The 16,064-nt window shown below is 42.0% G+C and overlaps 1 protein-coding gene across 1 annotated transcript; it reads right to left on the bottom strand.

The window, feature by feature from the left end:
- Positions 1-9,493: 9,493 nt before the first annotated feature.
- On the bottom strand, positions 9,494-13,029 carry rnf128a (ring finger protein 128a). Its single transcript, XM_084064925.1, has one exon. The coding sequence runs from the start codon at positions 12,571-12,573 to the stop codon at positions 11,470-11,472; it is 1,104 nt and encodes a 367-aa protein (XP_083921051.1). The 5' UTR covers positions 12,574-13,029; the 3' UTR covers positions 9,494-11,469.
- Between the last annotated feature and the right edge of the window lie 3,035 nt (positions 13,030-16,064).

Raw genomic sequence — 16,064 nt, 5'->3', positions numbered from 1 at the left:
AAATCTGGAAAATGTTTGCAAATCTTTGAATATATATCTCTGTTGTCCGGCAGGAACTAGCTAACTCCAAAATGTTCATTTTTCAGGAAATAAAAAAAATAAAACAAAAATGGAGTTTGGAGGTTTTGTTCATCATTGATAAGAACAACAAGCTCACAATGAGGTTGGGTAGTCAAAAGGGGGTGGAGCCTGGAGTCAGCAAAACCAGCTAACTCCACCGCCCTTTGCTGGAGTTAGCTGCTTTAGCAGAAAGTTTGAGGAGCCAATGGAGTTAGCTGCTTTCGTCAGAAGCACTTTTTAATACTTTTCATTGGTTCAATATTTTTTTTACCAACACACAGGGTGTTCAATAGCACTGATTTATGGAAATAAAATGCAAAAGCAGAAAAATGGAGTTAGCTGGTTCCTGCCGGACAGCAACGACCATTTGTTACTCAAATATTTGCTTCTGGGGGGTCCCGGGAAGAAAATATTTGACAAATGTTCGCTTGAAAAAATATATATTCAAAGATTTGCACAAACTTTCACTATTTAAAAAAAATTGTCAATAGTCAGAAATGTAAAAATGACACACAGATGCGTTCCCGGTCTTAATGGGTTAACGCTGTGGTTTTTACATTGTAGATTGGAGTCCCAGAGATGAAAACAAAGAAAAAAGAAAGAAACGTGTCAAATGGAGGTCCAGGCCTAATGCGTGTCAGTCACATTGTTGGGCCTCTAATGTACAGTGTGTACAAACCAACATCCAGGAGACTGGATGATGACACTTGCCTGATACTCAATAGCTGTACCTAATAAAATGGCCAGCGAGTGTAAATCCAATAGCTCTATATGGAACAAACGCCTTAATCAAAATGTTGTCTTGTTTGGATTATAGACGTATAAAGCCAATAATCAGATTATTGCAATCCATGCAAACATACTGTAGTGAATGAGACCAAACGATTACACAGCGCGCCCTTTAAATTGTCACATGTAAAGCTATGAGCATGGATCAGTATGTAAGCACTGACTGAATGATTCTTTCTGTTTTTCATCTGTGGCTGGCTGGCCCTATTAAACTAATACAGCTTATCCTGGCAACACACCCAAGCTTGCTTCCATCTAGCCTCTCTCTCTCCATATCCTCCGCTCCCTTCTCACTTCTGTCCACCCCCTCCCTCAATCTCTCCCTCTCTCTCTCTCTCTGTGTATGCTCCCTGGCAGCGAAAGCATCTGCTGCCTGCACCAGCCTGAGCCAGCGGACATAACCCATCCTGGTACCCTGGCATGGCATGAATACAGATGCCGCGGAACCTGGCCCTGCTGGAGGAAAAGACTTGCAGTGGAAACACAATACATGAAGAGACAGAGATAGAGATGTACTACAAGCCAGGAAGGAAAACACACTGCATGAGGGCCAGAGGAAAGGGATGGACCGGTGACCTCAAATCAAAGCTAGAAATTGTATTAGTATTTCCTTTGTTCCAAGCCAGCTGCACTCATAGCATTGTTCATAACGAGCAACAGCCGGCATTCAGTGGAAACAGAAAGAGGAAGATCAATATGAGAAAGAGGTTCATCATTAAAACTATTGGATTAGTTGTTTTTTTACTTTATACATTTTACACATTTATACATTGATACATTGATACAGAACTGGGGGGTGGGGCACATAGCCGTGGGAAGTAGGGGTGCTGAGGCTGCTGCAGCACCCCCTGAAAATAATTTTAAAAATTAAAAAATGTAATAAAACAAATATTTATAAAAATATATATATATATATATATTTTTTTTTTTTTTGCATAATGTGCCTGTTGTTGTTGGTCGTTATTTGGGGGATTTAGTGCAATATGTGTTCTGGAACCAAATTAACCAAATTAAAGTAACAAACCCCCCCCCCCAAAAAAAAAGTAACAAATTCGGGGAAAAAACACACATTTTCGCTTGCGCGCACGCGCTAGGCACACATACAGCGCCCTTAACCTAAAACGTCTTCCCACGGCCCTGGGCACATGTTTTATATTCACTGAAGAAGGCACTAGCTAGAGGAAAGGCTATGGGGGTCACCAAAATCAGTAGGGCTCACCCCATAAGGGAGCATAAATGTGCTCAGCAAATTTCATGGCAATCTGCCCATTCGATTTTGATACATCTTGTATGCAAATGGCAATGTTGGCCTCAGAGTGGTCCTAGATGTACAACCATGGGGTCACCAGAATCATTAGGGTTCATCTTCAGCAGAGCATGAAGGAGCACAGCAAATTCCATGACAATCCAGCTTTTCTAAATCTCTTGAAGCATCTTCCATAAAATCTTAATGTCTCGGATATTTCATTAAAACAACGGTTAAAGCCTCAATCTGCATTTTTTTGTAGAACAGCAAGAACATAGGTTTAAGCATTATAATGCCTTAAGATAATATATTATATTGGGCTAATTGTTTAGGAAACAGCATTAGTGTGGAGGACACCTTTCACACTGCTTCACAAATTACAAACCGGGACGGCCAAACATTTTCAGGTTTTCTCTCCTTTTTTTAAATAAAAAGATTACTTGTTATCGCGATATCGTGTCATGAGTTTATGGTATCGTTACATCCTTAATGTATATATTTTGTGTGTGTGTGTGTGTGTGTGTGTGTGTGTGTGTGTGTGTGTGTGTGTGTGAATGACATTTTTATTTTCGTGTCATGCCACCATTTTGGCCCATCCCATATGGGATTATATGACACATTACACAGAAAGAAAACAAGACATTAACAGTCCATTAACAGTCCTTCCTGTTCATATTACGTCCTTCCTTATAACATACCACTTAAATAAAACATGCGTACAGTACTTATATGAACAAAATAAGAACAAAAAAGACAATGCCATTTTACATGTAAATGGCCCTCCTCCTCATTGACCAGGCCTTGTCAAGAAATGAAGCAAATGAAAAAAATTCTCTGAATCCTCCAACCACACAAATTCATACTTAGGATCTACCTTATTAAAAAGTCTCTGTCTGATAGAGTTGTAGAATGGACAATACAAAACAAAATGCATTTCATTTTCAATTTCATTAAGATCACACAAACCACATAATCTATCCTCCTCAACCGTGCCTACATATCTACCCGTCTCAATATGAAGACCAAGTATGCCAGCCCTGATTTGAGCATGTGTGTATTGTGTGTGTGTGTGCAATTTCTTCCAATTGCAATAAGGACCACAGAAAACATTTTGCAGAGGTGCCCCCCCCCCCCCCACACCACACACACACACACACACACACACACACACACACACACACACACACACACACACACACACACACACACACACACACACACACACACACACACACACACACACACACACACACATACACACACACACTTCCAAATAAATGCTTATTGAATTTGCTCCGTGTTCTTTGAGCCATGAACCAGCATTGACCCCTACATGTGCAAAAAAAGTGAGCCAAAACCTCCAATAGACATTTACTGCTCAACCAAATGGCTTTCACAGATTGTCCCCAAACTGTGTACCAACGTCTACGCTGGCCAGTGGCAGATGGCCCGAGTGAATAGGTGACTGAGTTCACTGTGTTCAGGAAGTCACATTCAACATAAAAGAGAGAGAGAGAGTTCATTTAAAGGCTCCATTTGGTTACATTTGTACATTTGTTTTGGAACATCTGTACACTCTCAGAGTTATAAATGTGTTAACTAACACTGAGGATTTTACTGTGTATGTCCAATCTACATTATTAACCGGAAAAACATCTAATCACTATATCGCACCAATTACCGAATTATAAGTGAATAATCAAGAAACAAAATCGTATCAATTGTTTTATAAACAACAAACTCTGGTTAGTCAGACAATTAGTCTTGTGAAATTGTGAAAATAGCCGATCTATAAGCTTGTGAGCTTGTAGATCTGCTTTTTCACCATTCAAAAAATATAATTGTTCTTTAATCGTAATCAAGGCAAAGGTTTTAAGATAGTCGTGATATTATTGATATTGATACGAAGCAAGAGGAGAGACAGGAGTATTTATTCACAAACGTATTTTCACCCTTCATCCTTCTTTCCACTTTACACAGCAAAATCCTTAGCGTCAATTTAAATCTCGAGAGGTTCTATGTTTTACACTGTCAAGAGTTAAAGTAACACTCAAGGACTTAGTACACAGCAAAATCCTCTCATGGGTACATTTTTACACTCTCAGGGTTAAATGAATGGTCAGGGTTTTACTGTGTGTATAGCCTTTACAAACATCTCTCACCATGCCACACCCCCCACCAGCACCCCCTTTCTCTCTGCCCTGCTAGTTCAGTGCAATTAAGCAAATGGGTCATTAATTAATCACCACAGGCAACAGGACACAAGAGGAGTTAAGCAGACAGGACGGATAGGGCTGCAGTCCTGCAGAGACACACTATATACAGACCATAAAAAAATAAAATGTTTTCAAGATTCTTTTAATGTTTTAATAGCCGAAGTACAAAATAGGGTTCAAGTGGTTAAACCGAATCTGAAGCTATATTAACAATTGTTTCTGGGGGGGTTGTATTTTTTAACACAATAGCAAATAATTGCAGATCTATAAGCTCACAACGATGCTACGCGTTGAGCTTGTCGAGCTTGTAGATCGACTATTTTTGCGTGACACCGTTGATTATACAGAATCAATCAGGTGTTTTACATAGGTATGCATACTGTATAAAACCTAATTAACAAAAAAATAAACGTGCTTCTCATTTATTCAATTAATTGAAAAAGTAATCAATACAATAATCGCTGCCCTAAATCGCAGCCCTAAACACATACAGTACACACACACACACACACACACACACACACACACACACACACACACACACACACACACACACACACACACACACACACACACACACACACACACACACACACACACACACACACACACACACACAGGCTACACAAACTTTTGACATTTCATAGAATCGAGCCTCCACGGGTCTACTAGATGCGAAAAAACTAAATGTCAAAGGATAATTAAAAGCAGATTGATCATTGATTTCAGTTTGTCATGCTCTGGTGAATGGCAGCTTGGCAGGAAGTTTTGAACTTGAACTTTCCCTCTAGGCTATCAGGCGTTGCAAAAAAGGCTGATGATGAAAGTCTTATCTATCTGATGGCGAGCGGGAGAAACACTGATGGAAGAACGCTGACAAATCCTTCTTTTATACGAAAACACAAATAAGGCTATTATGCAGTATTCTAAAATAAATAACATAAAAATAGTTTGATTGCTACACTCTCGCTCTTAGATATTCGAGGACGCCATGCTGAGGCATCACTCCTGAGAGAGGGCCAGTTACAGTACATCCAGTCCACATGCATTTTGCACAGTGCATGCACTTCTCATTTAATACAACCCATTTCCAAAGTGAATCTGTCATATCAGAGGGCAGCTACAAATCAATCCAAGACCCACAAAGCTGGAAAATCCATTAAAAGGGGGGTGTGGATCCTTTCACGTACACACACAGATACGCACGCGCACGTGCACACTCACGCAGTAGATTTGGTCTGTCTCAAAACAGCGTGAGGCATCAATGATAGTGCAACACAGTGGGTGACAGAATGGTGATGAATATTTAGAGGGGGGAAAAAAATCACAAGCAGCCTAAAATATGCGTCCCTTCAATTCGGCTCCTCAAGCCATCAATCATCCCCATAAGCAGCGTGACTAACAAGTCACCTTAATGCAGTGTCAGCATCTCTCCAGAAGATGGCAGACTTGACTTCAAACCATCAAGAGGAGGGCAGGCAGGTGAAATGCACTGAATTCATGATACAAGTGACACATTCAACAGGGGAGAGATCATTTCATTATTATAATGAAGGACATACATGAAAAGCCTATGTAATCCTGTGACATCACTTCCTTCAACTCGACCATTCGGTCCCAATTCTTTGGGAAAAAGCTGCGGGGAGGAGAGCGGAGGTGCAGCATCTTCCTTACAGCACGTGACATCCCTTCATTCTCTATTTCTTCCTGCCCTCTCATCTTGTTGTCTGTCAGCAGGAAGGAGAGCGAGACCGGGGGGGTCATCTGGCATATATAGAGGGGACGGTGGGGGTGTTAGCGAAAATGACACAGGAAGAGAGGTTTTGTTCATCCTTGGTTTTGTCGGTTTTTAGTCACACTCGGCACTATCTGATCTGCCTGAGTTCCAGCAACAGGAAGGAAGGGGCCACCGACGCTCAGACACTCACACAGGAGGCCCACTACTGCGAGTGAGGGAGACAGTTTAGCCTATTCAACATCTAGAGTGGAGCTTCATGTCACTATACTGCAGAGATATGGCAGAGCTAAATATGAATGTAGAAAATTTGACCTTTATCTGGTATTTAGTCAGAAATTACTACGGCTAAAAGCCCCTCTACGCTGCCAAATTAGACTCGAACACTGCAGAGAACAACATTATTTCTCTCTATAGGGCCCTGTGCATTTTTCATCCACTTCATCATCAAGCCCATAGAATGATCTAAATGTCTGCTTACCAAAGCATTCCATTTAATATTCTGACTGTGCTGCTGGCGCCAGAACAAGAAATGTTTTATGAACTACTTATTGACCAAAATGATTCATTTGGTTCTGCCGCTGCACTTCTGTAATCAAATTGCCTTCCTTCATTAGGGAGATTACTCCAGCGGGCCGGAGACAAGAGAGTGCAGGACCAGAACGACTAGCCTACTGTAATTTCATTACAAGGGTTTTCTTGATCTGACACTGCACACAGAAGCGGAGAGCACAGAACACTCTCTCTTTCTCTTTCACACACGCATAGAGGTTTCCACATATAGCCTAAGTTGTATTTATGTCTCCATAAAACTGACATTGACAACACACATGGTAAAGATAAAGATGACCAGTAAGATTGTTATCTCAATTAGTAAAGATACAGCCAAAGCAGTTGCCATAGTGAATACAGGACAATATGTTACACTTTGTATTCATGCAAGAAACCTCTCTAGTTCCTTTGTGGTCAATGAGAGGATACCTCGACTGGCCTTTCAGTCTAAGCAGCAGATTGACACGTCCATTGCAGTTAACCACTGTCTCCACCAGGTGGTGCTGCAACCTTATCATCTAACATTCAATGAAAGGAAGTGATCGGTGCCTGGTTAATGGAACAAGCCCCACTTCCCCTATTTTGTGTTTGCTTTCACCGGCCACATGACATAGAAACCAAACAAAACAAACAGCCGCGCCCACATGAACCCACTGATGCTAAGGCATAACTTGAAATTGAAGGTCAATTCGGGTATGAGTGCATTTAGCCACATGTAAATGAAATGTATGTATGCTATTAATGAAAACATTCCGACTCAATGTTCTCCTTTAGCAGCCTCTATAAATCAGATGAAGCAGCAAACATGTCATCTCTGGCCCAGTTCACCATGCGGGTAGTTAGTTCCTTATTGATTCTCTGCCTCTCTGTGCTACAAGTACCACTGCGACCTGTGACCTCTGAACACTGTGTAAGCAGTGTAAGGCTGTAACATACACTGAGCTGAGGGCAGAGGGAATACCATGAAGGGGGGTGGGGGGCGCAGGCTCCTTAATTGGACCATGTGTGGGGCCTCCTCCCAGATAGCCTTTCAATCTTTTATATTTTCCATAACACCCTGCCCTAGAGAGGTGTTTCACGTGGATCACCACACTCACAAGCTCAAACAGTCGCCGGAGGACTTGCGGGCCACCTTGAAACCTAAGACTGCTAGCAATAGTCACGAGTGTGCAGTATGTGTGTCACACTCACACACACACACACACACACACACACACACACACACACACACACACACACACACACACACACACACACACACACACACACACACACACACACACACACACACACACACACACACACACACACACACACACACACAATAGCCGAATGGGGACCAGGCCAAGGCAGGATAAGGTGTAAGGAAAGACAGTTGGTTAGAGGTGAGAGAGAAACCTCTGCAGTCTATTGGCTGGATAGTCACATTGCTATGCTGCAGTTTGCTGCTAATAAGCTGCCTGGTTTTATTGGCTCCATCCTTAGGGGGCCATTTGTCCTCTCCACAACCTCACATGTGTACAGTATCCCCCTGTCTTGGCCGTGTTAGTTTAGTTAAGGTTAAATGAAAAGTATTAACATACAGTTAAAACCTAACGAGGATAACACAATAAAGTCGAGGATTTATTTCATGTGGTCCTCATACACAGAACAAGACATGACATGAACACATGATCGACTCATCTACAATAAATAAATAAACACATTTGCAAGACGTAAATAATACATGTTACAAAGAAACAAAACAGCCTGCATAAATACAATATACTACCTATATTATACTGGAACCTTTTCCAGTAACCAGGTCCTGTCGCCTTCAAATATCGCCTTAAAATATGGGTGATTATCCAGCTCTAAGTCAGGATGTGAGAGGACTGGTTCCCTCCTGTGCAAAGGTAATTACAGACTCGCTCATCCCCAGCAGTCAGAGGATATCGTTACACTGTGAAATCCTAAGTGATAATTTAGCTCTGAGTGTGTGAATGTAACCAAATGGAATACGGGTCCATTTGGTTTACATTCGTAAACTCTTGAGTTAAAAGATTATAGGGACAGTAATTGCAAGTCACGTCAATTTTATTTTACTACCAAATCACGAGTTGCCTAAAGGCACTTTCACATAGACCAGGTGTAGACCATACTTTAAATTAATGACACAAAGTTTGATGTTATTTGTATGTGAACTGAATTACCAGCCACTCAATTTCATTTGGGAATCTATTTGAATCTTCGCAAGATTGTCAAAAACCAAAGATGCACATTCTGTAACTACTCCTGAAATAACTATATCAGGCATGCAAACAGCCCTGAGGTGAAAAAGGAGAAAAAGGTGACAACATGTTGTTTTTTCGGGTCAGGTGTCACACAATTGCCCTATTTGGGTTCAAAACGGCTATTGTAGCTGAAAAGCTACAAGTTTGCACGTCTGCTATATACAGCAGAGCACAATAGTGTTAGGGGAACAATATCATTTTGAGACGTAGGCAACAGGCATAGATTACAGAGTTAAAGTATGTACGATAGGCCTACTTGGGGAGTTGGTAGCATAGTTTGTAGAAGTCAGATGGTAAAAATGTTATCTCACAAAGCAGGATTAGAAAGTTAGCCAGATAATTGTGAAAAGGATTGTGTATCCTGGCAATACTGACACCCCCCCCCCCCCCCCCCCCCCGGCCCATCCACATCCAGCCGAGGTACACCCCCCCTCCCAACCAATGAACCTAGTTGAAACACTGGCTCAATACTGAGTTGATTTTTACTGTGTACTCTTACTGTGAAAGCATGATTAAAGGCACACTGTGCACACTCACAAACAGGCGTTCACACTCACGCAGACAGACAGGTGTGCGCAGATTACATCATACGCATACAATTGAATTCTCATGCAAATGCATGTACGTTTGTTTGTCCTCATATCGAGGGATTTATTGCAATCTAATAAGCATCAATGTGATTCAATACAGCAAGTTGGACTCATCGTCATGGAACAATTCAAGACTCCTGAAATCTGTACATACAGTGAGGAAATTGATTCAATATAGAAAAATACATTCATTGTTTATCATTATCATCACCTTGTCATAGACAACAGCAGATAACTGAATTAGAGAGCTTCGTCGTTAAGAGATAAGACAAATCTTGGGAGACCACTGAAATCTTTTCTATTATGTAAAATTGTTTGTGTAAGAGTTCAGAGAGAGGTAGACCTTACGGGTATTCAAAGTCATTCAAAGAGAAAAATATTCTATTTCTTTTTTTTCACGTCCTATTGGTTGCTTAGAGCAGTGGTTCCCCAGGTGGGGTCTGGGGACCCCACTTGAGAACCACTGGTTTTGAGACCAAAATAGTGGAACATCGGAGATCAAGCCTGTCTCACGCCATAAACCCTTCAATCGCATACGCCCACGATCTTAATGGAACAACTAAGCGGCCTATTTAAGCAGACTGACAGTCATTCTACATGCTCAACAACATACTCTCTCCATTACCACTACTGCCAGCTCATCAGTGACCAAACTCCCACCACCTTCCCAGTCGGTAACCAGAACCGTCGGTACAACAACCTAGTCGGACCCTTTTTTTGCACGGAACGCTCGGCCCCAGCGGTTCTTGTATTCCTGCATTCATTTTACTGAGGTTAAGGTTAGGAATAAGTCTAGGGTTAGGCATAGTTTTAGTGAGGTTAAGGTTAGGAATAAGTTTAGGGTTAGGCATAGTTTTACTGAGGCTAAGTTTATATTATCATGTTCATTTAATAACTACGCATCTTTAATTTCTACCCTATTGGGGTTCATATTATAATGTCTATAATAACTGTGTATCTTGCCTCATGGGGGGTTGTTAGTTCAGAGTCAAGTCTGTGTCAATCATGCTTGCGCAGATTTGTTCTGGAGCATCACAGGAGTAGAGCCACACCTCCAAATACAATGCATAATATCACTGCAATAAATGGTGTTCATCTCGATGAGTGGCCTGACTGTACTCCATTAACTATTCATGAACAGAAATAAGTTCATTATTCATATATCAATACCCCAATGTCATATTGATTTGAACAAATCAAAACAAAAATAAACACATAAAGGAAGAATTATCCCCTGTTCAGCAGTCAAGGTGCTTTTTATATATGCTCTGTCATACACAATTGTCATGGAGCACTTAATGTAATTTATTGCATTGCCACTTTTGTAATGGGACTTTTTTTAATAGGCCCATCGTTCTTTATTTACAGACTCTGGTTAATGGATCATAAGTAAAGCACGTCATGACCTGGAATACGTCATTCATTCCTCCCAGTGCTATGCAGCCTTTCCAGTTTTGGTGGGTTGGCAAAGTGATTATTTTTCTTATGGGAATTGCAGCTAGCTTAGGCTACTTGCAAGCCTATTTTGCTAGTATTGCATCATGTGGCTACCAATGTTAACATTCAATACACTGCTATACTTCTTCCAAGAACACCGAAAAGGTTCTGGTAGAGTGAACATTCTGAATGTAGAAATAAAAAATCTTCTGGCACTGACATTAGTATGTGCAGGCCGTCTGAGTGCCATTTTCTGAACACACCCAACAATAAGGAACTTTGCATTTGAGGAAATGTAATGAAAATGTCATGACGTATTACCAGGAAACAGTCAGCTTTACATGTACATTTCTTACACTCAGCCAGAGTTAAATTACACACAGGATGTATGAGCTGATGATTTCAAAGACTCGTAATTCCTTTGACATTTTACACTAGCATGCCTGATTTGCAAGATGAACATTATTTGCAGTTGATTTCATTGTGCCAGTCAATAACAATCTATTGTTATGGTCCCCCCCAAAAAAACAAAAACAAAACAGTGAATCCATTTGAAAGCCTGTCCTGTGGTTTACAGCTGTTGCCTTTGGTCCTGTAAGTCTCCCTCAAAGCCTCTGTTGTCATAGTGATGCGGATGTCTCCCGAGGTCAGGTGTTGGTGGGTCAGTGAGTGGCACCTCGTACAGGGGCTCCCCTCCCGAAACTGTGACCACAGTGACATCTGGTGGCGACGAGGACGAGTTGACCTCCTCCTTCTCCTCCTCCGCCTCCACTCCCAGGGCCTTGAGGATGTCGCACTTGCACATGGGGCAAGTCCTCTTCTCCAGCAGCCACGGCTCGATGCAGGCCTTGTGAAAGATGTGTCCGCACGTCAGCACCGTCACCACCTCCCCCACCTTGTAGCCGTCGATGCAGATGGCACAGGTGTGAGAGTCGGACGCCGTCTCCTCGTCCCCTCTCTTCATCGTTCGGACCTCCAGCTGGCGGATCGCTTTCTTTGCCTCGCTCTTCAGCCTCCGGTCAGCGGTCCTCTGCACCCGCATGTTGTGGAGCCGGTGGGCCGAGATGAACACAAAGTAGGCGATGGACGCCGCGGTCACAATGAAGAAGGCGATGGACAGGAAGTATAGCCAATACGTGTCCATCCAGGGTCCGTGGGCGTTGCCGGGCTCAATGATCATCCTGACGTCAATGCCCCGTTTCACCAACTTCACGATCTCCATGCCCGGTATGTTACCGACCATGATGGCCACGATGCCGGTGGCGTCAGAATGTGCCATGTTAGTTGTCCTGTTCCCAGTCTCGTCCTCATTGTACAGCACCACAGCAGACGCGCCCTGCCGCTTGGCGGCGTTTATTTTCACACTGAAGGTGCAGTTCCCCCTCTTGATGAGAGCGATCCATGGCGGTGAGCTGGCATTGCGGTTGTTGAAGGGGTCTTGGCCACATCCCATGGGGTCCGAGCTCGGCAATGTCACAATGCCTTGGGCCGCCTCCAGGGGAGAGTTACGGCCGTACAGTCCACATTCACAGTATCGGTTCACAGTCTGATTGCTCAGGTTGTCGTAAAAGCTGATATCCACCAGGGCAGTCCAGAACAACAAGGCTGTTGAACACCGAACAAACCCCAAAAAACACACCACCAACAGAAGATATAGCTCTGTCTTCTTAGCCATGGCAGTGCTCTCTTCCTCAGAACAACAACATGAAGCAGTCTATTGGGGTTTCTTGGGCTTAGCAGGAGTAGTCCCTTGTCAATTCCAGTTCCTGTTTGTCTGCTCCACAGCGATCTGACTGCTGCTCAGTTTCACTCTACCTGCTGTCAACGGTAATCTGATATGAGCCTTTGGTAACATAACACGGACTTTGCGTCAGCCACTCACCTCTCCTTATCTGCCTGAACCTTGAACACTGAGCACTCCTCTCTCTGAGAGGGCAGGGTGCTGGAATTTAACAAGTTGAAGTACACAAAACACACGACGTTCCCGACAGCCAAAGGCACAGCATACAATAAGGGACAGATAAGAAATTGATAAGGATAATTTCACTGGGCATAGGTCGAAAAGACAAAGAGCAGCTCAAGTGAAACGAATAAAAGCTGTTTACTTTTCCATTTGTCACGATGAGAACAAACTCTTCCTGTTTTTCAGGTCTAGCTGGTTCCTCCTTGGTTCCTCCTCCCCTCTTTTACAGTGACTGACATAAGCACAAGGTGAGATGCAGCTAAATGGATTCAAAGTGCAGTACTTCCCTTATAGTACTACACAGCAATACGCACATTATCCTAAAAGAGTTGGTTTACCCTGCATGGACAGAAATATATATTGTCAACCTGCTCCTATATCCTGCTGCAACAAAATACATGCATGCGCACACATGCACACTAAGTGTACACAGAGGAGTCTTGCCAACTTATTATTGTACTTTACCACACAAGTGACCCCCCCATACTGACCCCATACACACACACACACACACACACACACACACACACACACACACACACACACACACACACACACACACACACACACACACACACACACACACACACACACACGTTATATAACATATCAAGATTGTGCATAGATATGTAGACCTCCAAGCTATAGAGTGTGACATTTACTCTCCACAGTTCTTGATAACTAAATACATGGTGTGCTACAGTTCCTCAAAAGGTAATTCCTCTATTGAGGAAAACATGTATCATAGGATCTCAGATGAACACAGAGTGAAACTTGTTTCAATGTTTACATTGTTTTCTTGAAATCATCAAGTTATCAAGTTACTGGTTTTCATTTTAGTAAATATCAGCCAATAAAAAGTGTCTGTCAGTCAATTCTTGTTATGATTTAAGAGCAAACACTGCCACCTACTGGTTGCTTTTGGAGTGGCAGAGAGAGAGAGAGAGAGAGAGAGAGAGAGAGAGAGAGAGAGAGAGAGAGAGAGAGAGAGAGAGAGAGAGAGAGAGAGAGAGAGAGAGAGAGAGAGAGAGAGAGAGAGAGAGAAAATAAGCTGACTATTGTCAGTTGTCGCTGTCCGGCAGAAACCTCCTATCTCCATATTTCAATGTGTTTTATTCGTAAATGAATGCCCTTGCTCATACAACATCACACAAAAGTAGCAGATCCACAAGCTCGAAACGCGGCAAATCCTGAAAAGTAACAGTTTAGGACAGATGAGGTTTCCCCCCCGACAGAGACAATAGCCTGATTCAAATCTGGGTCCAGAATTTGGGACTTGGTCATAGAACCCATTTCCCTTTATGGTTGTGAGGACTGGGATCCATAACAAAAACTAATTGAGACTGCAGCAAATCTATTCTCCAAACCCAACGCAAAACACCAAATAATGCATGCAGACCAGAATTAGGACGATACCCACTAATTATTAAAAAAAATCCAAAGAGGGCATTTGAATTCACCTAAAAGAAAGTGACCCAGAGGCACTACACAACAAAGCCAACACCTGTAAACTCTAGACTAGAGAGATGCCCCTCAGCCAGCTGGTTCTGGGACTCTGTTCACAAGCAGAGCCAGACAGAAAACCCAGTAAAACTAAATCACAAGATGAAACAAAAAGAAAGCTTTCTGACACATTGGAAAGAATCGACCCAAAACAGAGCAAATTGGAATGCTACTTGGTTCTAAACAGAGAATACATATTGTGGCAGAATACCTGAGCATTGTGAATGAGCCAAAACAACTGAAGAAATCCTTTACTGTGTACAGACTCAGTGAGCATACTGTACACTCTCGAACATGAAAGGCATGCCACAGGCAAACCTGGCTCCCAAGAGAAGACATACCCACTGCGCACAAAATTAGGTTGAAACTGAGCTGCAATTTCTCACAGCCTGCCCACTGTACCAAGACATCAGAGACTCACAGGCTTACTTCCAGTTCCCACAGATTTAAACACCCAAAGAGAGTTTGAAAACATGACTAATAAGGAAAAGCTCATAATCTTCTGGGTGATGTACAAACAGTGGTGGAAACTAAGTAACTAATTACATTTACTCAAGTACTGTACCTACAGTAAGTAAAACTAAATATGAGGTACTTTTACTTTACTGTAGTATTTCTACTCCACTACATCTCAGAGGCAAATGTTGTACTTTTACTCCAATACAATTATTTGACAACTTTAGTTACTAGTTACTTTGTAGATTTTAATTATTATTACAAAACATACATTAACCACTTTACCAGCCCTATTTAAATGTTAGCTAGTTGAAAATAGCAGATCTACAAGCTCACAACGCATTGCATCGTGACGTGTTGTGAGCTTGTAGATCGGCTATTTTCAAAAGATTTTTTATCAATTTTATACATATGATACCTTGTGAAACGGGACATTCTGCATGATGAGTACTTTTACTTTTGGTACTTTAAGTATATGTTGATGCCAATACCTTTGTACTTTTACTCAAGTAACTCTGAACCCATTTGTACACTCTCAGTTACAGACCTGTAAGGGTCCATTTGGACCCCCTTCAAGGAACCCTGAAGGTCCCTCGACCCACTTTGAGAACCACTGCCCTAGTATACTGTACATTTGAAAATGTTCATCCCAAGCCAGTATGGTGATGATCCCTGCATAGAACTACTGAACATACAAAACAGGCAAATACCAATAAACACAATTGCAATGTGATACAGCTCTGTTTACATGTGTTTATTCTATTTCGATTAGTTTTAATTGTTTTGAGAGAGAGAGAGAGACCTAAAATACATCATGAATGTGAATATCATCATAAGATATTTACCCATTCAGCTATGATCACCCTAGACCGAAGGAGGGTCAACTTTTACAAGCTTATGGAAAGCAGTCTTTTTGCAAACACCAAAAATCTGAGAAGTTATCAATTGCACACCCCATGAAGCCTTGAATACATGGATATATTTTGTTTTTTGTAGCAATAATTTGATGCCCGGGTGTATTTCCGGTAGGAGAAACAAAGATTGTACTTTGTGTCTCCTACCGGATACATTAGCCGGTAGGTAGTGATAACTGCCATTAAGCTACAAGATTGGAAGGGTTATCATACCAAAATATAAACTAGAGACATGTAGGAAGACAAAAATACAAAAACTTTAGACAATAGACAGGCCTACTATTCAAATGGTTCTAACTGTGGCCACAAATGATTATGCAAATCGGCATG

The sequence above is a fragment of the Gymnoscopelus microlampas genome, assembly GCF_963454915.1.
Source record: "Gymnoscopelus microlampas genome assembly, chromosome: 1".
Lineage (NCBI taxonomy): Eukaryota > Metazoa > Chordata > Actinopteri > Myctophiformes > Myctophidae > Gymnoscopelus > Gymnoscopelus microlampas.
The sequence above is the reverse complement of the archived record's forward strand: the minus strand, read 5'-3'. Positions and strand labels throughout refer to the sequence as shown.